General features: G+C 37.3%; 1 protein-coding gene across 1 annotated transcript; it reads right to left on the bottom strand.

The window, feature by feature from the left end:
- Positions 1 to 23,454: 23,454 nt before the first annotated feature.
- LOC149189402 (uncharacterized) lies at positions 23,455 to 25,160 on the bottom strand. The gene is made up of 3 exons (XM_089413204.1): positions 24,190 to 25,160; positions 24,004 to 24,096; positions 23,455 to 23,831 (listed from the first exon to the last, which is right to left on the bottom strand). The coding sequence occupies exons 1-3, from the start codon at positions 24,316 to 24,318 to the stop codon at positions 23,646 to 23,648; spliced, it is 408 nt and encodes a 135-aa protein (XP_089269330.1). The 5' UTR covers positions 24,319 to 25,160; the 3' UTR covers positions 23,455 to 23,645.
- Positions 25,161 to 25,489: the final 329 nt, after the last annotated feature.

The following is a 25,489-nucleotide window of genomic DNA, read 5'->3' on the forward strand; positions in this document are numbered from 1 at the left end:
TACATCATTCTACCTACTTGAGGTAAGTGAGAGCAGAATTTCAGTAAGTAGACATCTGCTAGATTGGTTACATTGGAAGGATCACTTCACATGATTGTACATATTTCTTCAGTAGGCAGGTGGTTGTCATTAGGATTTCAAGCCCTCAAATCTAGATGGTCTGCTACCATTAACAAGTTTTGTAAGTACTTATGTCAGTTAAGTAAGTCAATATTGAGTCATTTTTCAGTCAGATTTTAGGTTGTCACAAGTCAGTTTGTGTCATTTGAGTTGTCAATGTTTATTCATGCATTTCAGTTTAAGTTTTTGACCGTATTGGCCCACATGGTAAGGCACATGATCTACGGTGTTCTTGACACCTCCAAGGAACTATAATCCCCAGTAAGGCCGATGTTAGTGTCAGTTTTTGCATACTGCCATCAATGATAAAAAATCCTCTTTTCATATCATATTAAGGTCACATTCTGAAATTTTTGTCATTCCACTAGGTTGTCATGTAAAAATTTGGTCACTGAAGGTTGAATTAGGGTTTCCTTTACTCGTTTTAGAAATTTACCCCTTGCTGGCTCATTTCAACCTTGCTGAGTATCCATTGCCCATAAAGTTAATGACATCATACCATCACATTAGTCATTTCATCTTGAAATTTAGTCCTTCAAGGTCTCATTAGGTCTTTTAGGGTTTTTCAAGGTTTCATTAGGACCTTAGGGTTTCGAAGGTTCCAATAAAACTCCATTCCATTGCATAAGACCAGGAAGTAAAGTATGATCAAATAACATCTCTTCACCATGTGAATATGATTTGTAAAGAGAAATTCTTATTTCATCATGTAATTTTGTGTTCACTATATGTAATAAGTATTGTTCCTAAGCTTTCAACTCAAAGTCTAACTATGTGCCAACTTCATCCAAGAAAATTCAAATGTGAAGAGTGCTGAAACTCCATGCATCATCAACCTGCGAAGAAGAAGATCAAAGTGTAAAGGGAAATTAGCAAGCATTTCAAAAAGGAGAAGTGAAACATTAGAAAGTGGGTTTTAAAGCTAAAGTTCAAATTCACTCAAGTATAAAGACCTTCCTAACATCAAACTCAACTCCATTTTCCTCTTATCATTTCATGAGCAAACCCCAAGAAGCCATTTTTCACAATTCTGGGCAAAATCAGAAAAACAGAGCAAGCACTGTGCGTTGTCTTCAGGCGTTGTGCGTTCTCTTCAGGCACTACACACTTGTCACACGCACTGTGCGTTTGTCCAGGAAAGATAGAATCACCTCCAAAGCTCCACCAAAGTTGTATTCAACCTCCCAAAAGTAAGTAACAACTGAATATAGCATGTTTCTTCCTCCTAAAATCATTCTCACGGTGTTTTGAAAGTTTGTTGAAGATTTGGTGTTATTTTCACATCTAAACCCTAGCATCTGCCTAAAAACTACCCTTGCACTCTCAATTCCTAAATTTCAACTCCCCTACACTTTAGTACACCCCCTACACCTTCATTTGCTCCGCCTAAACCCTTTTATCCCAATACTCTCTAAACATTTGTCCCAAAAGCCTAAGTCCTAAGTGCTACAACTACCTAGGCTCCCAAAACCCCTTACATTGAAAATAGTTTCCCCATCCCAAAAATCTATCATATTAATACTCCATATCCTCCTCCATTACATACATCCCTTCACCCATCTTCTTCATATTTCCCTTCCCCTTCCCTACTACTAAAAAAAACACATTCCAACAATCTAATACCTCCCCAAGGTTTGATAATAAAACACCATGGAAAAAGAGGAATAGAAACAATATAGTGAGGAAGAAGTAACAGAGGTCAAGAAACCACACAAAAGAGGTATAATACTCAAATTTGAGCCTACAGATCTCAGGGAACTCTTGGCATCTCCTATGGCTGTGACATCCTTCAAATATCTAGGCTGTTATGATTTCTGTGAGAAAATTCAGGCAGTCCAACACCATCCTATGTTGACTAGACTCTTCATATCCAAACTCTAAGACAACCAAGTCACTTTAGCTGGAATTACTTTTACTTTATCTACTGCCATTATATCAGTTGCCACCAGAATCCTAGATGTTGGAGAGAAATGGTTTAAACAAGGTGAGTTGGAAAGACATTATTATGAACCTTTCATAAACCAAGGTACCGAAATGAATTAAAGGTCTATTTTCCTTTTTCTCGCCTACTAGATAGATATGATCCGATGATGAAAATTATCATGAAATAATTTTCATGTGAAGGTAGATTTTCTAGGCTTTATTCCTATCACATCTGTCCTTTAATGCATTTCACTAGTGTAAAAATGCTCAATATACCCTACTATTTTTTCTGGAGCATTGATAAGATGTTCTATATTGTCCAGAAAAGGGAGTATGAACATCAAATGAAGATTCTCTTTCATCATTCCCTCATTAAAATCATAGCCCTTTATCATCTCAAAGAGCTCAACATTGCATGGAGTACCTTCATAGCCAATCCCATATTCATTGTTTCATCTATTCAGAATGTCCAAAGTATCCCTTCATCATCTCATCCTTCCACCTCCATTCTTCCATCTCAACACATAGATCATTAATCATCATTTGATAAGTTACCCTCACCATCACCTCCATCATCACCATTTCATGAGCATATTCATTCACCTAACAGAGATGAAATTAGAGAGCAAGAGAAAATTGAACAAGTTGAGGGCATCAAGTCTAAAGGGGCTGATTTGGGCACTTTGACACACACTTATCAAAGAGGCCATAGGCAGGTGTTTTCCCCACAGATTTTGGGAGGGGCCATGCCTTCTTCATCAACAAAGCAGGTATGGAAGGGAAAGGAAAAGATGACAAAGACAGAGACAGAGATTTAGCATGAGGAGGATGACCTCCATGAGACAGAGCAGGATTTTGACTTGGTTGACATAGGTGAGCATGATGACAATGAGAGCACAAGCATTGTCATCAAATAGAAATATGCACTCATCAGGGAGCTCCAGATCAACCTAGAGAGGTCAAAATACATCATCTCATATTATGAGCAAGAGAATGAGTAGCTTCAAGCCAAACATGATGTCATGGAGATTCAACTCATCAAGGAAAAGAGGGAAGCAATGAAAGCCAAGGCATTTCTTGATGAGGCCTATGACAAGCATGGTGAACCTGAAGAAGAGCAAGAACCTAGAAGAAGACCTAGAACTAGAGGGCTGAAAAGAGCTCTAGAACAATTAGAACAAAAGGAGGTTGAGCTTTCTAATGAGATCACATGGAATGAGAAATTTTCCATCTTGATCAATGAGAACCAGGATCATTGGCTTGATAAGGTCAATCAACATTTAGAGAAGCTCTTAGATAAATCTAATGAGGAAAATGAAATTTAGAGGAAGATGGAAAAACACTATGCCAATAGAAAAAGGAATGCAGGGGCAAAGCTCAAGGCTACGAAAGGTAAAATTGAACCCCTAACTCACCAAAAAGAGAAGGAGAATCTTGACATACTTTTAGAGGCTTCACTCCATGCCTATCTACACCAAAAATCAGCTCCTTGACCAATTTTGAAGCCTCTTGGCACATTTTAGCAAATATATATTTTCTGTGTTTTTTGGAGAAATGGAGACCACCACTAGATTCATAATGACATATACATATAATAAACCATATTTCCAGACTTGTTTTGCAAAATTGGCAGGTGAAAAGGGCAAAAAACTAGCAAAAAATCATGTTTCTACCCTCTTTTTCAACTTGGTGCTGTGCACTTGACCAGTCTTGGGAGAATGAAGTTTTGGAGGGTTAAATTATATCCATTTTGAAAATAAAGGAATATTTGGAAACTATATTGAATAGGATTTCCAATGAGCTATCCTGGGCTCAATTTGGACACCGTGAAGGTAGTCAAAAGTTGGTTTAAATATGGAACTGTGTAGTTGACGCGGTGAAGGCGCACTTGACAGTTTTCCTGATTTTTCACCGTTCTTCTCCATATTTGATTTTCACCTATGGGAATCAACTTTTACTGATGTAATTGATATGGTAAATGTAATTATGGTCTTTTACTATTACCTAGGGGTAAATACATTAGGTTAATGGACTTCATCAAGTTAAATAAATCAGTTTCAATGTAATTAGGGATGAGTCACTTTGACCACCCTACACTCTAGCAATCAGTTCAGATTTCGGTGGAATTTCTCCTCTTCTCATGGATTCGACCCTTGAGGTTGGGAGGAGTTTTTTTTTATGTCTATATCTTCCATTTCTTTACTCTTTTCAAAGGTTGGACTCAGTTGGATGTTGTACTAGTGATCAGAGACACTATTGTATCAGATTTTGGCCAGTATTAATAGATGAGTTGCAGCTATTTCTTTGGGATACATGTGGTATGGATGTTTAGAATTTTTTCTTCTTTGTGATCATTTTTATGAATGTTTGGTAAATTCATAAACCATTTCACATTTTTTATATGGCAATTTTCAAGTTGATAGGCAGAATACATGCTTGCTTATGCTCTGTTTTGGGAAAGTTATCATAATTTCTCCATTTTTTCTTCATTTTAGGAAGAATACATCTCCTATGCTCTTCCTAACTCCTCATCAGTCTTAAACCATCTCACCAAATCACCTTTTAAGTGCTAAGCCTCATGCCTACCTTTCCCCTTTGGTTGTCTACAATCATGTCTGATTTTCCCTGGCCTAGCTTCTTTGACCTAATCCTCATCCAGCAATAACCCCATCAAATCAAATCAAAACAACCTCTGCACTTTAAACCTAGCCTAAAACCCTAATCCATCCATCCCTCTTGGCTGTGATCTTGTGGAGGGAGCCCTCTTCGGCTTGGTAGGGCTAGTTACCAAGTCAAAAGGTTGGTTTGTGGTTACCTCAGCTGGACTCTTCCTCAGCCTTGGAGATCCAGAGGAGTGATAACAGTGTGGATTGTAGTAAATCCTGAGAGACAAGGAAACATAAATTCTTCAATGATAGTGATGGAGTCAAGAGGCATTCCTAGCTCGATTTGGTTTTATGATCTCGGTGTCGGTTTTGGTGACATCACGGTTTGGTGATGGTGGAGGTGGTTTAACTTCTAGATTTCCTTGGTTTTTTTTGGATTGGTTTTTCCTTGAGATCCCACATTCATTCTTGTAATATGGCATGGGGGTGACTGGCTCAAAGAAATATTTGGTTTAGCCATGTCTACGGTTGAGTGGTATGTGGAAGTACTGAACCTAGTAAGATTTTCCTATGTTTAATAAAAGCGAAGTTCTCTTTCTCTTGTACGTGTCAATATGAGGCTTTGATGGTTGTTATCTCATTATTATTTTCATGGTTTAATGTTGGTTATAAGCATGGTTATATGGTTGGTTATTGTCATGGTTATTTCATGTATTTACTTGTAACTAAAAGGACAATGGATGCAAGACCTAATTGATGTCAAAACAGTTAAAGGAAGAGGGTAGTGATCCTTCTTGTCAAGTCTCATATGATTTATTAGTCATTTATGCTCTATATTGTATGCATTTCTTGTAGATTGCATTGATGCCAAGTGTTTGCAAAATTTTAGCCTCAGTTGGGGATGGTCGGGCGTAGTCTTGGAGTCATTTTTTGATTTGTAAGACTTGTTATTATCTAAATTATGGATTATAAAATTGTCATTGAGTTCTAGGTAGTGACCTGGGCTCTGGGCCTCAAAAAGTGGCTCAAATCCCAAGGACGTAAGCATAGTAATGGGAAGAAAAGTCCCTGGATGTTGGCACACCCATGTTGTGCATGCATCTAGAGGTCCTCAAATGCACTCTTGCCCATGTCAAGGTAGCATCCAGGGTTTATAGGTCTAAAAGTTCAGTGGGATCAAGGGGAAGGTCAGGGGAATGACTGGGATGAATTCTAGGAGTCCTGTAGCAGGTGCAGAAGGTCTATTATGCCATGTTTGAATTGATTCCACTTCCTTAAGGTCACTTAGGAGGTTTATTCATATTGATGCATGAGCATGTGACTTAGAGGGAAAATCTTCAAACATATTCCAAAAATACAAAAAAATCTATAGGCAAGGGAGTGGGGTCCTTTAGCCAGCAATTTCCATGCTTTCTTAGTTTAAGATAAGAGTAGAGTTAAGAATAAAACATGCTAATTATATTGCTTATGGATAAGCTGTAAAAAAACTTTACATTTTAAATCACTCTATGTAAAAGCATGCTTTTGTAAAGGATAATGACGGAGAAGGCTTTATCTATTATTTATAAATAAGAAAATATGGGACTCTCAGAGGAGGTCGAGCCCAGAAGCGTTATCATTTTGCAAAACCTCTCTCTATTCATCTGAATTAATGACTCTCTGTTAATTGGTATTTTACACATGTATCATTTCTGGTTCTATTGTTTTCCGTGTTTATGAATGGTGATTCAAATTATTGTTTTCTAATCAACACTTAAGCGTAGGCCTGTTGGGTAGTTTTTCTTCACATCGGCAACCGTAGGCTCCTTGAATTGTTTTATAGAGTTTGTGGCCAAACTCTGTTTTACATAGAGAAATCGAAAAATTCACTTAGTGGAGTATAGTCCTGGACCTGAAATTCTATGCGATTTGGTTCATACCCGTATCGGGTCCAAACCAATATCACATCGCAGGACCTTAAGTGGAATAGAAGACCATTGAAAGCACTGAACTCTGATAGCACGACACTACCAGAGCCAAAATGGTATAGGGAGACTTTAATAGATTATCAGGTCCACAAGGATGATCGCATCACAAACCCGAAGCGGAAGGAACTAAGTATAGGTGCATTGGAGGTTGCAATAGCGATTTCCAAGAGCACATGTTATCACATCGGAGGAAGGAGTGTTTGAAAAGCCCGATTATAAATAGTCAATAGTGTTATTTGCAGTTAATGCAAAGTATTTGGAAAAGAGTGCCGATAGTGTAATTCCTTTGGAAATTACACGAAGACTATTTGAGAGTTGTGACAATGTTAAAGCACAACAATGTTTTTGGGTAATTCCTTTGGAATTATAGTTCTGATAGGAACAAAGGCTCTGTTTATCAATTAACAAGGGTTGTGGTGATTGGAAAAAAAAAACCCATGAGGCTGTCAGTTTAACATTAGATGATTGATACATCAATTGAAGGAGAAAGAGAAATTCAACCTGAAATAGAAGAATTTATAGCTAGATTTGAGAGGTTGTCCATATCGCCTACACCTAGGCCACCATTAGTGGTATCAGAGCAGCCATATGATATTGGATTGAATCTCAAAAACAAGAGAAGAAAGGTTACTATGGCTTTTAGATTTGGAAGAGGACGAGGACGTGGTGGAAGAGGATGGCCTGTTGCAAACGCTGAAGTAATGGAAGCTGTGCAACAGATGCAAGCTAGATTGGATGCATTAACAACAGGCAGGAACATAGATGATGGAGATGTTAGTGAACCTGAAGTTGAAGCTGTAGAGGAGGAAGCTATAGAAATTACTCCTAAGATGAGGTTCTTTCAGTCAGTGTTGAGATCCAAAGCCAAGCCAAAGACCGAGGTATCAATATATGAAGGAGGATTGAATCCAAAAGAATTGATAGATTGGATTAATGGCATGGAGAAATTCTTCGATTATGAAGAAAGAGAAGATGAGAAGAAAGTGAAGTTTGTTGTCACCAAGCAAAAAGTCCATGTAGCGCTTTGGTGGGATGGTGTGCAGGCAGAAAGGAAGAGACTTGGCAAGCAACCAATCAAGAATTGGAGCAGGATGGTAGAAAAGTTAAGAGGTAATTTTTTGCCAAGTAATTATCAACAAACCTTGTTTAGATAAATGTAGAATCTTAGACAGAGATCTTTGACAATGAAAGAATACACAAAGGAGTTCTACAAGGTAAGCATAAGAGCTGGAGAAGCCCAAGATACAGATGAAAAGGTGGCTAGATATATGAATGGTCTTAGGATGGACATTCAAGATGAAATAAGTCTACTGTCTCCTAAAACAATAAAGGAAGCTTATCGGATAGCACTGAAAGCTGAAGAAAAACTCATGAGGAAGCAGTCTGCTAGAGGGAGAGGTGCTTTCCAAGGAAGGGGAAGTCAAGGTGGTAGAGGAAGATCTACAGTACCTAAATATGGAGCTAGTAGCAGCTCAACCCAGCATGCACCCACAGGAGGTGATGCGAGAGGCAGAGGGATTTTTTCTAGAGGAAGAGGAGGCAGAGGAAGGGGCAGAGAAATAAGGTGTTACAGATGTAACAAGTTGGGACACAGAGCTTTTGAGTGCCTATAAAATGCAGAAACAAATCATAGGAATGCAATTGTTGCTCCAGTTGAGGGAGAAGCACCAGCAACAAAAGTGGAAGAAGAAGAAAATATACCAGAGAGAGGAGAATATTTGGTACTTAATAAAGTTCTGCTCAAGCCAGAAAAGGAGGTGGTTGAACCATCACAAAGAAGACTTTATTCAGGATAGTGTGTAAAGTCCAAGGGAAATGTTGCCAGATGATCATTGATAGTGGCAACACTGATAATTTGGTCTCTACAGAAGTGGTGGAGAAATTGAAGCTGAAGACAATGAAACATCCAACACCTTACAAGGTGTCATGGTTGAAAAAGGGACATCAACTATTAGTAAATGAACAATGTGAAGTGGAATTTCAGGTGGGCAAGTATAAAGATAAAATTGTTTGTGATGTGATGCCAATGGATGTGTGTCACATATTGCTTGGAAGACCTTGGCAACATGACAAAGGAGACATGTATGATGGAAAAATAAACACCTACAAGTTTCAAAAGGACGGTATCAATCATACGTTGTTGCCTCTACAGGAAGAAGATGTACCAGGAAAGAACATTGATCCAAAAAATCTATTACTTGGAGGAAAGTAATACTTGAAGCATATTGAAGAAATGAGGTAAATTTTGTTTTAATTTGCAAGCCCAAGGTAATAATGACTTCTACTAAAGTTTCTGATTTACCCATTGAAATTCAAGAAATGTTGGAGAAATATTGTGGTATTATTGTTGATGATTTGTCTAATGAATTACCACCCATTAGAAGAATCAGCCATCATATAGATTTGATACCTGGAATAAGTCTACCTAACAAAGCAACTTACAGAATGACTCCTAAAGAAAATGAAGAGGTTAGGAAGCAGGTGCAAGAATTGCTTGACAAAGGGCTAATCAGGGAAAGTTTGAGTCCTTGTGCAGTGCCAACAGTGCTGAGTCCAAAGAAAGATGGAGGCTGGAGAATGTGTACAGATTCAAGAGCCATCAATAAAATCACAATCAGGTACAGATTTCCATTACCTAGAATTGAAGATTTAATGGATTTCTTGAGTGGAGCAAAGTATTTTTCAAAACTAGATCTTAAAAGTGGGTATCATCAGATAAGAATAAGAGAAGGGGATGAGTGGAAAACCACTTTTAAGACAAATGAGGGACTGTATGAGTGGAGAGTAATGCCTTTTGGGTTGTCAAATGCACCAAGTACATTTATGAGACTCATGAATGAAGTTCTTAAAGAGTTCATTGGTAAGTTTGTAATAGTATATCTAGACGATATATTAGTTTACAGTAGGTCTAAGGAAGAGCATATGAGGCATTTAAATTATGTTTTACAAAGGCTGTAGCAAGAGAAATTACTGCTGAATTTGAAGAAGTGTTCATTCATGAAAGAAGAGCTAGTGTACTTGGGTTTTGTTATTTCTGCTGAAGGGATGAAGATGGATCCAGAAAATATCAAGGCAATTATGGAGTGGCCTTCACCTAAGAGTGTTTTTGAGGTAAGGAGTTTTCATGGTCTTGCTAGCTTTTATAGAAAACTTATTCAAAATTTTAGTAAGATTAATGCACCTATTATTGAGACCATAAAGAAGGACAAACAACCATTTAGATGGACTGTTGAAGCAGAAAATAATTCTTAGCTGTTAAAGAAAAACATCACTGAAAACCCTATTTTGGTTCTGCCTTATTTTAACGAACCATTTCAAGTGAAGTGTGATGCCAACGAAGAAGAAATTGGAGGTGTTTTAAGACAAGGAGATAGACCAATAGCTTATTTTAGTGAAAAGCTAAATGGTTCCAAAAATAAGTATTCTTCTTATGATAAGGAGTTCTACGCAGTTGTGCAGTCATTGAAGAAATGGAGGCACTATTTGATGTCAAAGGAATTCATCCTTTACTCAGATAACCATGCATTACAATTTATAATGCAGCAACCAAAACTCATCCAGAAACATGCTAAAGGGTAGAGTATCTTCAAGGTTTCCATTTTGTTTTGAAGCATATAAATGGACTGTCAAACAAAGTTGCAGATGCTTTAAGTAGGAGGAATGTATTATTTCAAGAGAGTCAAATCCAAGTGTTGGGTTTTGATTTTCTTAAAGAATTGTATGAGATTGATTCAGATTTTAAAGAGGCATTTGAAGCTTGTAAAAATCCTATTTTGGTGGATAGGAGTAAATGGTTGGATTACTTCTTACCAGATGGGCTGTTATTTAAGAAAAATCAGCTGTGTATACCAAACTATTCAATGAGGGAGAATTTAATCAAAGAAAAACATAGTGGAGGACTTGCAGGATACTTTGGCATAGAGAAGACTTATGACCAGCTAAACAGATTTTATTTCTAGCCGAAAATGAAATCTGAAGTAGAGAAGTATGTGAAAAAATGGAAAGTCTGTCAATATGCAAAGGGAAGGAACCAAAACAAAGGTTTGTATATCCCATTACCAATTATGGATAGGCCTTAGGATATGGTAAGTAGGGATTTTCTGTTGGGTTTACCAAAGACTCAAAGAGGTAATGATTCAATTTTTGTTGTAGTGGACAGATTTTCAAAGATGGCACACTTTATTCCATGTTATAAAACTAGTGATGCTTCTCACATTGTTAATTTGTTTTTTAAGGAGATTGTAAGATTGCATGGGTTGCCCAAAAGTATTGTCTCATACAGGGATTCCAAATTTGTTGGACATTTCTGGAGAACACTATGGAAGAAGCTGGGAACTAAATTAAGTTTCAGTTTTGCCTATCATCCACAAACTAATGGACAGACTGAAGTGGTGAACAAGAGTTTAGGCAATCTTTTAAGGAGCCTTACTGCAGAACATCCAAAGCAATGGGATCAAGTGTTAGCACAAGATGAGTATGCATATAATGACTCACCTAATAGGAGTATAGGACAGAGTCCATTCCATATTGTTTATGGAATGCATCCAAGAGGAATATCTGAATTAAGAAATTTGGGAAAAGAAGAGATGAGAAGTGCAGAGGGTGAAGACTTTGCTTCAGAAATGCAAGCAATACATGAACAAGTGAAACAACAGTTGCAAGATAGCAACATCAAATACAAAACCAGAGCATATATAAGGAGAAGAGAGGTGAACTTTGAAGTTGGGGATCTGGTTTTAGCACACCTCAGAAAGGAGAGGTTTCCAAAGAGGGAGTCTAATAAATTGAAGTTCAAGAAAATTGGAGCGTGCAAAGTGTTGAGAAAGTTTTTTGCAAATGCCTATGAGATTGAGTTACCCCCTGATGTTGGGATATCACCAATTTTTAATGTTGCAGACCTGTACAAGTATGAAGGTGAAATTATAGATAATACTACACAAGATCAAGAGACCCAAGAGATTGACTAGGTAAAACAGTTACCCATAGTAAAGGAGTTGCAGCCAGAAATAATTCTAGATAAGAAGGTGTTTAAGAAGACAAGGGGATGAGAGTAATTCCAGTATTTGGTAAATGGAAGGGACGACCGACCGCTGAAGCTACTTGGGTTATAGAAGACATGTTACAGAAATTGGGCACTTCTGTAGATGAACTCATGGACAGGATCCCATGAAGAATTTTGTCCTCAGGAGTCTGATGTAGGAGCATGTGACTTAGAGGGATATCTTCAAACATATTCCAAAAAAAAAAAAAAATCTATAGGCAAGGGAGTGGGGTCCTTTAGCCAGCAATTTTCATGCTTTCCTAGTTTAAGATAAGAGTAGAGTTAAGAATAAAACATGCTAATTATATTTCTTATGGATAAGCTGTAACAAAGCTTTACGCTTTAAATCACTCTATGTAAAAGCATGCTTTTGTAAAGGATAATGACCGAGAAGGCTTTATCTATTATTTATAAATAAGAAACAATGGGACTCTCAGAGGAGGTCGAGCCCGGAAGCATTATCATTTTGCAAAACCTCTCTCTATTCATCTGAATTAATGACTCTCTGTTAATTGGTATTTTACGCATGTATCAGTTCTGGTTTTGTTGTTTTCCGTGTTTATGAATGGTGATTCAAATTGTTGTTTTCCAATCAACACTTAAGCGTAGGCCTGTTGGGTAGTTTTCCTTCACATCGGCAATCGCAAGCTCCTTGAATCATTTTATAGAGTTCATAGCCAAACTCTATTTTACATAGAGAAATCGAAAAATCCACTTAGTGGAGTATAGTTTTGGACCTGAAATTCTATGCGATTTGGTTCATACCCATATCAGGTCAAAACCAATATCGCATCGTAGGACCTTAAGTGGAATGGAAGACCATTGATAGCACCGAACTCCGATAGCACGACACTATCGGAGCCGAAACGATATAGGGAGACTTTAATAAATTATCAGGTCTGCAAGGATGATCGCATCGCAAACCTGAAGTAGAAGGAACTAAGTATAGGTGCATTGGAGGTTGCGATAGCGATTTCCGAGAGCACGTGTTATCGCATCGGAGGAAGGAGTGTTTGAAAGCCCGATTATAAACCGTCGATAGTGTTATTTGCGGTTAATGCAAAGTCTTTGGAAAAGAGGCCAATAGTGTAATTCCTTTGGAAATTACACCAAGACTATTTGAGAGCTGCGACAGTGTTAAAGCGCCGACAGTGTTTTTGGGTAATTCCTTTGGAATTACAGTTCCGATAGGAACAGAGGCTCTGTTTATCAATTAACAAGGGTTGGGGTGATTGGAAAAAAACCCATGAGGCTGTCAGTTTAACATTAGATGACTGATACGTCAATTGAAGGAGAATTTAATAGAAATTCAGTCTGAAACAGAAGAAATTATAGCCAGATTTGAGAGGTTGTCCATATCGCCTACACCTAGGCCACCACATATCATGGTAACTTCTCGTCACATGTTTACCCCGGTTAGTCGGTTACTCGGGTAGATTTGGGAGGAGGGCATTACAATTAGCCACAGGGTCGACCTCACTATGTTGTGATTTTTTAACCTCTCTCACTCTCCGTTTCGTAAATTTGTAACATTGTGGTAGAGCCTTTCCTTCCATGTGCTTCCTAATTATAACCTCACTAACATATGTTTCCCATGCTTCAATTATCGCATAGGCTCAGGAGTCCTCTCTAGTCCCACCATGACTTTGTGTTGAATCCTCATTCTTCTTCTTCTTTGTTATTATTGTATCTTTATACCCTAGAGGCTCCCATGTGTTAGGTTGTACTATTGCATTGCATATTGACCACTTGCACCTCTTTTGGTAATAATTCGGCTTCATCGGACTCGTGTATAAGCCACTTTTGACCATGGCTTTTCTCCAAGTTCAAACCATGTATTCATTAGCCTTTTCGACTTGACACCCTTTTCCATGTAGGGAACATCCCCCAAGTGTCGATTACTAGTATCCGCCACCTTGCATTAAGCATAGGAATGTTCCAGTCCCAGGAAATAATACACTTTCCCTTGACACTTGTTCTCTCCACTGTACTATATGTATTCTTTCATTCTTTTTCATTCTTTATAATATGAAAAATATAATAATAAAATAATATTCAAAAAAAAGAGCGAGAAGAGGACAATTTATTCATCGCTTGATGGGAGAAAGAGTCAGTTGTGCTTCCCTTGAACAAAGCACTTAAAATGAGTCTTTCCTTCATTGGGATGGGACTTGGTTTGAATTTAGAGAAGAGATAACCTTGTTTTTAAGTTAGTACTCCACCAGTTGGTTATCTCTTCCAATCATATGGAGAGTTTGTTTATGCCTCATGTATTCCAAACTTATACAAAGTTATTTTATGTTTCCATAAAGTCACATTAAGTCGTGATTATGTTCAAGGGAAGTAAATATATTGTTAGCCATTCTACGGTGTCTCTAGAGTCATTTCTATTGGCCATACCCGATCTGTCAAGTTATGCTCAGTGTCACATCAGTGAGTTGGTCCTTTACTCATGTTGGTTAAGAAGATCCCCATTGACTTCTTACTAGCGGGGTTGATCATATAAAATCTGACAAATTGCTTTGACATTATACCAAGAGTTGCACCATGGCCCAATTTACATCATTAATAGGTGACCTTGTGCTCAACATTATGGGTCTTTGACTGAGTGGTTTCCCTTGTGTTCGAAGTCAGCTTACATTATCACACATTGGTATTCCTACAATACCTTAACTTCTATTTGACCCTATTGATGGATTCCTCGCCTCTGTGTCAGCTTTCAATATTGGTTATTTCAGAGGATTTCTGTTGTGCACTAGCCACATCTTGTGCATTCCGAAAATGTACTTCAGAATGGTTACTTCATCTCTCTTTGTTCAAGTTCTTCCAAATTATTGGCCTGAAACTTACACTCATGCTAGTTGATTTTGGATGCCTTAATGACATCCTTCCAGTGGATCATTTCCCTTCGACTCCAATTCATTGCTCTAGGAACAAGGTCTAGAGTTGTTTTTTCAGTACCTTAGGGTTCGTAGTCATTAGTGGCAGACTCCTTCACTGTCAACAGTGAGAATACATCAATGTCTCCTAATTGGTAGATTCTTTCATGTCTTCAACTTCAAAACATATATTCATACTTTTTATATTGTACTGGGGTACCTTGACACTCATTATCATTATTGGTGAGTTGTCTCACGTTCATTAACAATATACATCAATGACTGCTAATCAAACAATTTCTCATATTGTCGACTTCAGCTTATTTATTCCCATGGTGTAGAAATGTACCATCTGCGGTTAGTGAAGACCTCGGGCTATGTCAACATCTTGGTTCACTTGACAACTCTTTTAGATTTCTTCCAGTGACACCTCTCGGCTCTATATGTTGCAGTCTTTGACAACAACATCTTATATGTTGATACCCAAGTTTATTCAGTACCACTATTACACCTATATGACTTGGTACTTTTATGAGTATCAGTTATGTAGCGTCATTGATCATACATTCTTCTATATGTGATATTGAGACATAACACAACTGTTTTATTTCACAGCTATGATCTCACGATCCATTATGTATTCTTCAGCTCATTTTGTAAACTTATGTATACATTTAGGATCTGCATTATACTAGATCAGTGGACATGCTTTACTACTTCTGAGCATGAGTATACCCCCCTCAGACATGAGTTTTATTTCTGACTCCTTCCATAGGTATTCGGTGGGATGGAATATGGTGATCTCCTCTCGGGTTTTCAGATGACTCCTCTCTCTATATTTAATATATTTTAGCCATCATGTTCCCTTCTTACCTCATATATTAGAGGGCATCTGTTATAACATCTTTAACAATCCTATAGACCTGATGCTCTTTTATGGCCTTGGGAAGTTCCTTTTCCCATCCAAACTTGAATTTATACTAAAAAACAATATTTCAAAATCCATAGGCGACTCTTCCCATACAAAAATGCATACATACATGGGTCCTATTAGTCCAGTCTTCACAGTCTGTCACTAGGGATCAACATGAGCTCTTACTATGTCTGGTTTTGTTAGATTTTTTTCACATGATATTCAACACAAAACATGTCATAAGTATGTTTATCAGGAGCAGCTCAGAAAGAGCTTTCCAATGGTATATTACACTCCAAAAACCAGCTTCCGGATCAAAAGATATGACCAAATGAATGATTGACTCAAAAATCTCCCTTGGAATCGCCTCGTGTACACAATGGGTATGAGAGCTTTAGGAGGAGTGAATCTGGTATCTCTACGGACAGAAGATCACTTGAGTTAGTAGGTAGCAAATTAAGCAGTTCCCCTCAAAGTGGGACTAGACAGTTGCCACATAAAGGACTGAAAGAGTTTGCAAAGAAGTTTGTTGAAAAAGAAGCATTCACAATCAAGCTACAAGATTGGCTATCAGTAAAAACAGATGAGTCTGTTGATGGCAAACTTCTTTTTAACTCTCCTTTTCAGGTTGAAGAACTTCATAAGTTTGATTATGCTTTAGAAGGGGTTGTTTTCCAACAACTACTTCGAATGCCTTGTGCATCCTATGTATCATCTTCAGATGGTTGTGAAGCAGATGCATATCTTGTAGTTGAAGACTTTCTTCATACCAGTGCAGAGAGTTTATGGAGGACTTTTTGGCATCAGGATGGACCAATGCCATTTTTTATAAGTTTCCCATATGGTGTTAAATCCAAGTTCCATACTGCAGAAAAGGCAATTGCAAGGGGAAAAGTAGGAGAGTTATGTGGAGCAGCTTTGGTGAAAAAGAATGGTAGAAATATGCATGTGAATTGGATTCAACATGCGGAAGTCAAAGTCTCACATGTGGATCGCATTTGGAACAAGCTGGGAAATGCTAACTAGGGAGATTTGGGGACATTGCAACTTCTTCTGGCCACATTTTACTCTGTAGTTCAATATAAAGGCCCTCCTAAATTTTCTATTGCTAAGCTAGCTGCTAATCACAGTATTCGACTTCAAAAAAGGAGGATTGAATGCCGCCTCACTGAAGTGTATGAAAATGGCAGTGACTCATTTCATTACCATCAAGGTAGCCAAACTCATGGGGAGATTGTTGAAATTGAGGATGAATTAGAGCCTGTTATTAGTAAAGAAATGGAGCGAATGAAACTTGAGGTAGGTTCTGTGATATGGTTGGAAGATTCACAATGTCAAAGGGGTTTTTAGATACATGAGGTTTTCAGAGATGGTGTCTTTACTTTAGAGGAAGCTCTATAGTGCTGTCATGATATCTTGTTTGCTTTGCAAAGTGCAACATTTGCTTCTATCCAGCATGGGGATATCTGTCCTAAACATGTAATGCGTGTTTCAGATTCACAGAGGCATACATATTACATCCTTGTTGATTGGGGTCATGCTGTACTGGAAGATAGGGATAGTCCTTCTATTAATCTTCAGTTTTCTTCAACTTATGCATTGCAAGAAGGAAAACTCTATCCAACATCTGATGCAGAGAGCCTTGTTTACCTCCTCTATCATTTATGTGGTGGAACTCATCAGCAACTAGAATCAATAGAAGCTGCCTTGCATTGGAGAGAGAGATCTTGGGCAAAACGGCACATACAACAGCAGCTTGGAGAAGTCTCTGCTCTTTTGAAAGCTTTTGCCGACTATGTTGACAGCCTATGCAGTACTCCATATCCCGTAGATTATGAAATTTGGTTAAAAAGGTTAAGCAGAGCACTGCCTGGCAATGGTCATGGAAAGATGATTGACTATAGTGCTGCTTCAGTGAGGAGTGATGATGTGGCGGAATCATCAGGGACCTCTGCAGCATCTTTGGCCTGAAGCAATACATAATTTTAATTTATTGCCTTTGCAGATTTAGAGGATGACATGAAATGTGCAGAAGACTATGTGAAAATCCCATGTCAATGGTTACTTGACAACTGTTTTGATGATATGGAATTCATGTCAAAAATGTTTGATAAGAGCGCTATATATCGCCTTCGTTCAGTAGCAAATACCCCATTTGCGCGCATTACCTACATAGAAGCAGTTCAGCTTCTAGAGAAGGTTACAGATAAGAAGTTTGATAACAAGGTGGAGTGGGGCATCGATTTAGCATCAGATCCATATGCTTCTGCGTATCAGAGGTAGGCCCTGCCTCCTGCTGATCCATTGCCTATGAGGAATGGGTTGTTATCTGAATTTGATTATCGTGGGGTAGATCCAGGGCTTGAATATTTACACCGTCAGAGAACAAGGGAGACGATATTTTCGTTGAGCATACTTTATCATTGACAGAGGTGTTGTGTGGGTTTCAGTTTATATTGACCCATCTGGATGGTCGGCAACTGCTTATTAAATCTAGTCCCGGTGAAGTTGTTAAGCCAGGTCAATTCAAGGCTATTAATGATGAAGGAATGCCTGTTTACCAGTGGCCATTCATGAAGGGTAATCTATACATTCATTTCTCTGTAGAGTTCCCAGATTCTTTAACTCTTGAACAATGCAAGGATCTGGAAGCAGTTTTGCCTCCTCGAACTGCAAGCTAGCTAACAGACAAAGGCCCAGCTCAGCGCCCCTGCATCAACAACACACACAAGTCAAAATTTGAAGTCAAGTTAAAATAAAATTGAAAGTCAAGTGCTTCTGGGAGTGTGGCATTGCGCGTAGCACTATGGTGCTACGCTCCTGGATTTAGCGTTGCACGTATCCCATGGGTGTGATATGCTCAATGCAGTGCTAGGCAATATGAAAGTCCATGGCCGCATTGTTGTTTGTGGTATGATTGCTCAAATTGCTGTTCAGAGTCAATAAGGTAATTATAGTTAAAATGAAGCCCTAGTAAGTTCATCGATAGGATGGTGAGGCAGAGAGACACCATTAACATGCAGAACGAAGAAGAACTAAATATTGATTTTTACATTTCAAAGAAATGCTCTGCAACCTAATGACTGATAACTTCAAAGGACACCACGCACCCTCTGCTATTCTACAACATTCCCATTTAGGGTTTCTTATCACATGTACCATTAAGCGAGAGAAAAGTTCCACCAAAGAAGCAATCAACATACTTGAAAAGTATTTCGACTTATCTACATGTGCATCAAGAGATGACCTGGTATCTGCTGATGCATCTCAAATGTCGAAGAGAAGCAAAACTGAACAAACTTCTGAAGGAATGACAGAAGAGCATGGTGTAGACCAGGTTGAGAATGCATCCAAATAGGTAATGTTTAATGTATTTACCATCAAAAGAAAATAACAACTATTAAAATGTTCCAGATTTCCAGGGATGGTTCCAAAACAAACTTCCAACTTATCCCAGATTTCCAGTGATGGTTCCAAAACAAACTTTGGCAATTCGACTTGTGGCAGCAAATCAATTATTCCTTTTTATTTTATCAGATTTAATTAGGTTATTTTGTTATAAGTTAGATTTATTTTATTCGACCGCATAAGAACATATTTAGGTGTTTGTTGTTTTTTCTATTTTAATTCCTATGTTTAGGAATTCATAATTAATATGTAATAGGTTATATATAGGGTGATTTAGGAAGATGTAAGGGTTCGATTTTGGTGGAAGAGAGGCATTTGGACTGTGTAAAATTTCTTTGAATATTATTTTAATAAAGCAGTTATCTGCCCTTTGGACCTGGGATCCATCATGGTGCTTAAATGTCCAGTATGTTTTTCTCATAAATTCACTTACACATTATGTTTTTCTGCCTTGTTACAGCATTATCTAAGAGATGTGTTAGGAATCCATCCCTTATGATGCTCCTTTCATGATGATTTTGCTGTTAGATGTAATGGTTGTCTTTGTAGAATTCATCCTTTTCTAGATGCTCTGTTGAGCAACCTCATGTTTCTCTTTCGTCTAATGTTGCTACTATATATCCATCCCTTGTTTGATCCCTGTAGGGCATCGGGCTTTCTCCCCTATTCATCTCACATTTGCAATCTTCTATCTGGCTGAACATGGCACTTACTTTGCCCCAAGTTTACCGGCAGAAACTAGTATCGACTCCATAGCCCAATCATCCTTTCTCTTGCTGTTTCAACCCAAAAATTTTCAAACAAATTCCCATACTCCATAGCTAGCCTAAAATTTCATTCATTGTAGCCACGTTTGGTTGGCAAAGAGAGAGCCCTCTCTGGTCTGGCAGGGCTAGATGCCAGGTCAAAAGCTTGGTCTGTGGTTACCTAGGATTTTCCTTTTCTCAGCCTTGAGGTTAATTCTGAGTGATAACAGTATGGTCACAACTATGTTATCGCCTAGATTGACCTCAGGTTGAATAGAGGCAATTCTAGGGTAACCACAAAACAAGCTTAACTTGGTAGCTAGCCCTACCAGGCCAGGAGAGGGTTCTCTCCTTATGAATCTCAGTCAAGATGACTGGATCAGGAACAAGATTTTATGCTAGGTATAGTAGCTCAAGGGTTTTGATTGAATTTGTTGGTATTTTTGCCAGATCAGGAGGAGCTGGGCAATTTGGGTATGGGAAACTAAGTCAAAATTGCAGGGGATTCTATGGGGCAAGGTAGGTATGATCTTCAGCACCTTAAATCTTGATGGGGTGAAAGGCTAGACTGGTGAGGAGCTAAGAAGGGCCTAAGAAAGTCAAGAATCCTTCCTAAACAGAAGAAAACATGAAATACTAGTGTTTTCCCAAGGCAGAGCATTAAAACCTAATGTATTCCACCTATCTGACTTGAAAAAAACCAATCAGAAGTAATTATATGAAAGATGCATACATAAATAACATGAGAACATATTAACAGAAGAAGAAACACATGCTAAAGGCCATACCATAGGTATCCCATAAAAATAGCTGCAACTTTATTAGTTTCCTACCACAACTGCTACAAAATGATAAGTGTTCACTGCATGAGCATCCAGTTGAATCCAACCCTTGCAAATGAGAAATAAGACACATAATATAGACATATAAATTACTACTCATCTTGACCTTCAAGGTTTGAATCCATGAGAAGAGGGGCTGTTTCAACCATTTCCCAACAAAGAACTGGAATATAGGCAGTTAAACAACTTGCCTCCAAAAGAGGGGAAACTTATTCATTTGCCTCAAAACCACCTATAACTAATGAATCTACCCCCTAACACTATTTTACTATTAAATTTACATTCCATGTCATCAATTACATTAGTGAAATCATCCATGAGGAGAGAGAAATCAAATTCACAGCCAAAACAGGCGAACTTTAGTTCCCTAAGCAAAATGGCCCTAAGCGCAACACCACTTTCCACCTGATTTTGGAGGCCTTCCCCTTAGCCACATTGAGCCCATGATAGCTCATTGGAAAGGTCTTCTAGTCTAGTTTCTGGAACACCTATAATTTCAATATTTGGAGCTCATTTTCCCCCTCAAAGCTTGAATATCCCAAGTTTTCTTCTGTGTGTCCAAAAAGAGGCAGAAAGGTCATTTTTTGGTAGTTTCTGGACCTTTTGGTGGACCAGATTTTCTCCAAAACTTCTGCAAATTTCTAGAGTGCATGTCCTCATCATTATGAATCCAAAAATTTCAACTTTTTCTCCAATGGATGCCCCAGGAAAAAGCGCAGCGCCGGTGGCATTGCGCTTCTGGACAAATTTTCTGTGTTGTGAATTTCAAAATTTTAAAAATACAAAAACTTCTCAAAATTTGCCCAAATTTGGCATGGAACACCACCATCAACTGCTTTGATGGGATAGGGAGGATTCAGCCAACATCTTCAATCTATCTTGCTCCTTTTTGCCTTCTAAAGCTCTCCTTAACCTAGCCTTTAATTTTTCAATCCTCATGTTACACGTTTTGTTGCGGTTCATATAATGGTATGCCATATGTCTGAGCATTTTCTTATCCCTGTTGGCCTTCTCAATGAGCCCTTCTAGATGTATGTTGACTCTCTCAAGCCAAGTTTCCCTATCATTTTCAATCTCCTGCTCATTAGGAGTCAATGTGACATGAGCCTCTTTGGCCATTTGCCTGTTTTCTTTGATCATTTCCAGCTTCATGAGGACTTGTTTGTCACTCAACTATTTGTTTTCCTGTTCCAAGTACACTACAACAAAACCAGCGATTTGCGCCAGATTTAGCGCCAGATTTTAGTGCATTTTTTTTTTAATTGTGATGAGCAACCTGACGCTAAATCTGGCTCTATTGTACAATTTTTAAAGCGTCCTTTTTTGCACCTGATTTTGCATCCTTTTTCACGCTAGATTTTGCATCATTTTTTACACCAAACTATGCATCATTTTTTGCGTCAAATTTTGAACCAAGATTTGCATCTTATTTTATGACAGGTTTTGCTTCTAGTTTTGTGTCATTTTTTGCATCTATTTTTCATTCTCTTTTGCTTCCTATTTTGTGTCATTCTTTGCTTCCATTTTTGCACCATCATTTGCATCAAGTTTACACTGTATTTTGAATCCAATTTAACGTCTTTTTATGCATCCATTTTGTGTCAGTTTTTGCATCTAGTCTTACGCCAGGTTTTGTATCTAGTCTTACACTAGTTTTTGCTTCTATTTTTGCACCAGCTTTGGTGCCTATCTTTGCACCATGTGTTGAATTTGATTTAGCACCAAATTTTGCATCCATTTTTGTGCCCATTTATGCATCTTTTTTTGGACCATTTTTTACATCCACATTTACGTTTGATTTGTCTCCATTTTTCCCATCTCATTTTGCACCATATTTTGCGTCATTTGTTTCATCCAATTTTGCATCATTTTTAACACCATCTCTTGCATCTAATGTTACATCATTTTGAGCATCCAAATTTGCATTTATATTTGCATCTTATGTTGAGTCATGTGTTGTGTCCACCTTTGCATCTTATTTTGTTTCTAATGGTACATTCAATTTAGAGCCATTTTTTACGTCTACTTTTGTATTTGTTTTTGCACGAAGTTTTGCATCCAATTTTAAGCTATTTTATGCCCCTTTTTGCACCATTTTTTTTGTGTCTACTTGTGTCGAATGTTGCACCATTATTTACACCGACTCTTTCATCCAATTTTTCATTTTTTTGGTGTCTAGTTTTACATCGTTTTCACCATCCAAATTTGCATCTTTTTTTGCCTCATTTTGTGTCCACATTTGCATATAATTTTGTGTTTGAGTTCGAGCCTAAATTTGCATGTGATTAGGAATCATTTTTTACATCCAATATGACATCCTTGGTTTCACCATTTTTCAGCCCCATTTTGCATCTTGTTTTATGCCTTTTCTTACATCTTTTTTTTTTCCTTTTTTGCACCCAAGTTTGCATCCCAAATTTACACCATTATTTGCGTCATCATTTGGCATATTAATTTGTAACGTTTTTTGCTTCTTTTTAACGCTCAAATTTGCATCTTATTTTACATCTAGTTGTTGTCTTTTTTTGCATCTAATTTGGTGCCCATTTATGTGTCCTTGTTTTTGCCCAATTTGATATCCTTTTGTATGCCATGTTTTGTTCCCTTCTTTGTGTCAACTATTGCACAATTTTTCACTTCTAATTTAAAACACTTTGTATGTCAATTGTTTGCATTTCGTATTAATTCCTAGTTTAACATCCAATTTTACTTTCAATTTTGCATCCATGGTTACATCCGCATTTGACTTCTTATATAGAGTATATTTTTCTTTACATATATGACCCCCTTTATAGATTCATAGTGAAATATATGATAGTTTCTAAATATCATTAAAGCAGATATCACAATTCAAAATCATTTGTAAAGAAATTTAAGAGAAATTGACAACATCCATCCAAAAAAATAACAATGTGACATTAACAATTTTCAAAACATGTATAAAATAGCAACATAATACTAATAAAATCAGTATTATTTTTAACCAAAACAAGTAAAATTCAAATATGATTAACAAATCAAAATATTTCATGAATATCGTTATTCTACGATAAATTAACAACATACATAAATCAAACTCATCGTATGATTACAAAATCAAAATGTCTCATTGATATAGGGTAAATTCACAACACCCATCTAAACATAGCAATGTCATTCTACACAATAATTTCTTCATAAAAAACAATGCATGTGCATGCCTAGCTACCACCACCAAGATCATCCTCATGATCATCTTGACCATCCTCATTACTCTGATCCACATCATCACCAACACCACAACTATCATCATCATCTCCTCCTTCACCACCATCATCCTCATCATCTCCTGATATATGTTGAACATAATTTGGATCATCGTGTTGGCAATCATTACCTATAGCATTCTGACAAAAAAAATCAATATTACATGTTAGTATTAATTACATAACACAACGCATGTTTTTGTTATACAATGTTAACCATAAAATGAGGTAAGATATAATATCTAATAGTACTAAAAAATAAAATGAAAATATGGATTAAAAGTATATTGGAAATCCAACTAAGATTACATACCATAGAGTCCATCCAAACAACAAATTCAACCCATCTCTTTTGCTGCAGCACCTCCTTTTCCAAATGATTTGGAGGTCTTCCATATTTTAGTTCCTATCAATCAGTAAATAGGGAGAAATTAGATAACAATGACTTTCTTCTAGTACAAAATTTATTAAAAAAATATCACATGTTTAATATACTTACAAAGGTTGTTATTAGTGCTTTTAAACCTTTCTGGCCACTACGATGAGTGACTTTTGTCTTGGTTAACCTCGCCTTGGATGCCTTGTCCTTAAACATAAACCAATTCAATTTATTTTCACACAAATACATGTCTAAGATACTTATAAGTATTAATACATTCTAAATAATGTTTAATGAAAAATTCAATACCTGAATGCTCTCATTGCCGGCTTTTCTTTGTGCATCCAACTTCTCATATGATTTTACAAGTTCTTTCCATACTTTAAAAGGTATGTCAATAGGTCTTTGTTTCAGTCTTTGATCTTGAGGCATTTTTTTAATTTTTCTTGTTTGGTTAAAAATTTTGGTTAAAAAAAACCGAACAAGTAATTCACATCAATGGCATGGGGACTCTATGGATATATGTAAAAAAATGGCTATAAAGAAAACATCCAAAAAACATATGAGCTCTCCCTTTGATGGTCACTTGGGGCATATGGCTGGAAAGGAAGAACTCCATTTTCGAAAATCAAGGACAATCCTTTCTCAAAGTCCTTCCTAATATTTGCTCCAAATGTCTTAAAATGAAAAACAAAATTCAAACGTCATCCTTAAACATCTCCCTTAAATATAACGTTGGACCATAAATTCTTCACTTTTATTGTTATCGGCTCTAGAATGATTTTTCTATATGCAATTATATAATGAAATATTTGTGCACTAATGAAAAAACATTGAGTTTCATTTTTCATAATCACAAACAATGAAAAAAGAATCACACGTAACTAGCATCATTTTGGAAATTTTATATTTATTAAAAATCTTTAACATGTTTTCCTCCCATATCTCATAAAAAGGTGTGAAATTTTTTATATACTCTCCAATAAGCACTACAACAAAACCAGCGATTTGGAGGTTTTACACTAAGTTTTTCAACATCGAGCTTACTAGGGCTTGCACCACCGGGGTTATTAGTAAGAATCTCATGAGGTTTGCATAGCCATTATTATTAGAATCCAAATAGTAGGATTTGCACTAAAAAACAATTCATAGAGCTTTCCTACTGGGGAGAAAATCACAAGTTCAACTTCTGCAGTGCAGAGCACCGAGAGCTCGTAAGCTTTCTTCAGCAATCCACCTACGTTTGGAAAATGTAGCCTACCTGATGGCGATGTTCTCAATCCTTTTCCTCTGCATCTTTCCCCTCACTATTCTTGTATGTCCTCTTTCATTTTTCCCTCCAAACAAACCCTCTCAAATTGAGAAAGCAGAACAACTCACTCGATGAGAATCCGAATCCAATTATCGCTTCTAAAAATAA

The sequence above is a fragment of the Pinus tabuliformis genome, chromosome 3_1 (assembly GCF_031772625.1).
Source record: "Pinus tabuliformis cultivar Carrire ecotype Pingquan chromosome 3_1, CPIR1, whole genome shotgun sequence".
In the NCBI taxonomy this organism is placed as follows: domain Eukaryota; kingdom Viridiplantae; phylum Streptophyta; class Pinopsida; order Pinales; family Pinaceae; genus Pinus; species Pinus tabuliformis.

What these genes read in the sequence shown, in the direction of transcription:
- LOC149189402 (XM_089413204.1), bottom strand. Translation starts at nt 24,318, where the DNA reads ATGTATTTGTGTGAAAATAAATTGAATTGGTTTATGTTTAAGGACAAG. An exon ending in AAGCACTAATAACAACCTTT is followed by an intron (nt 24,097 to 24,189) that starts GTAAGTATATTA and finishes ACTGATTGATAG; the next exon opens with GAACTAAAATATGGAAGACC. An exon ending in TTGTTTGGATGGACTCTATG is followed by an intron (nt 23,832 to 24,003) that starts GTATGTAATCTT and finishes TTTTTTTGTCAG; the next exon opens with AATGCTATAGGTAATGATTG.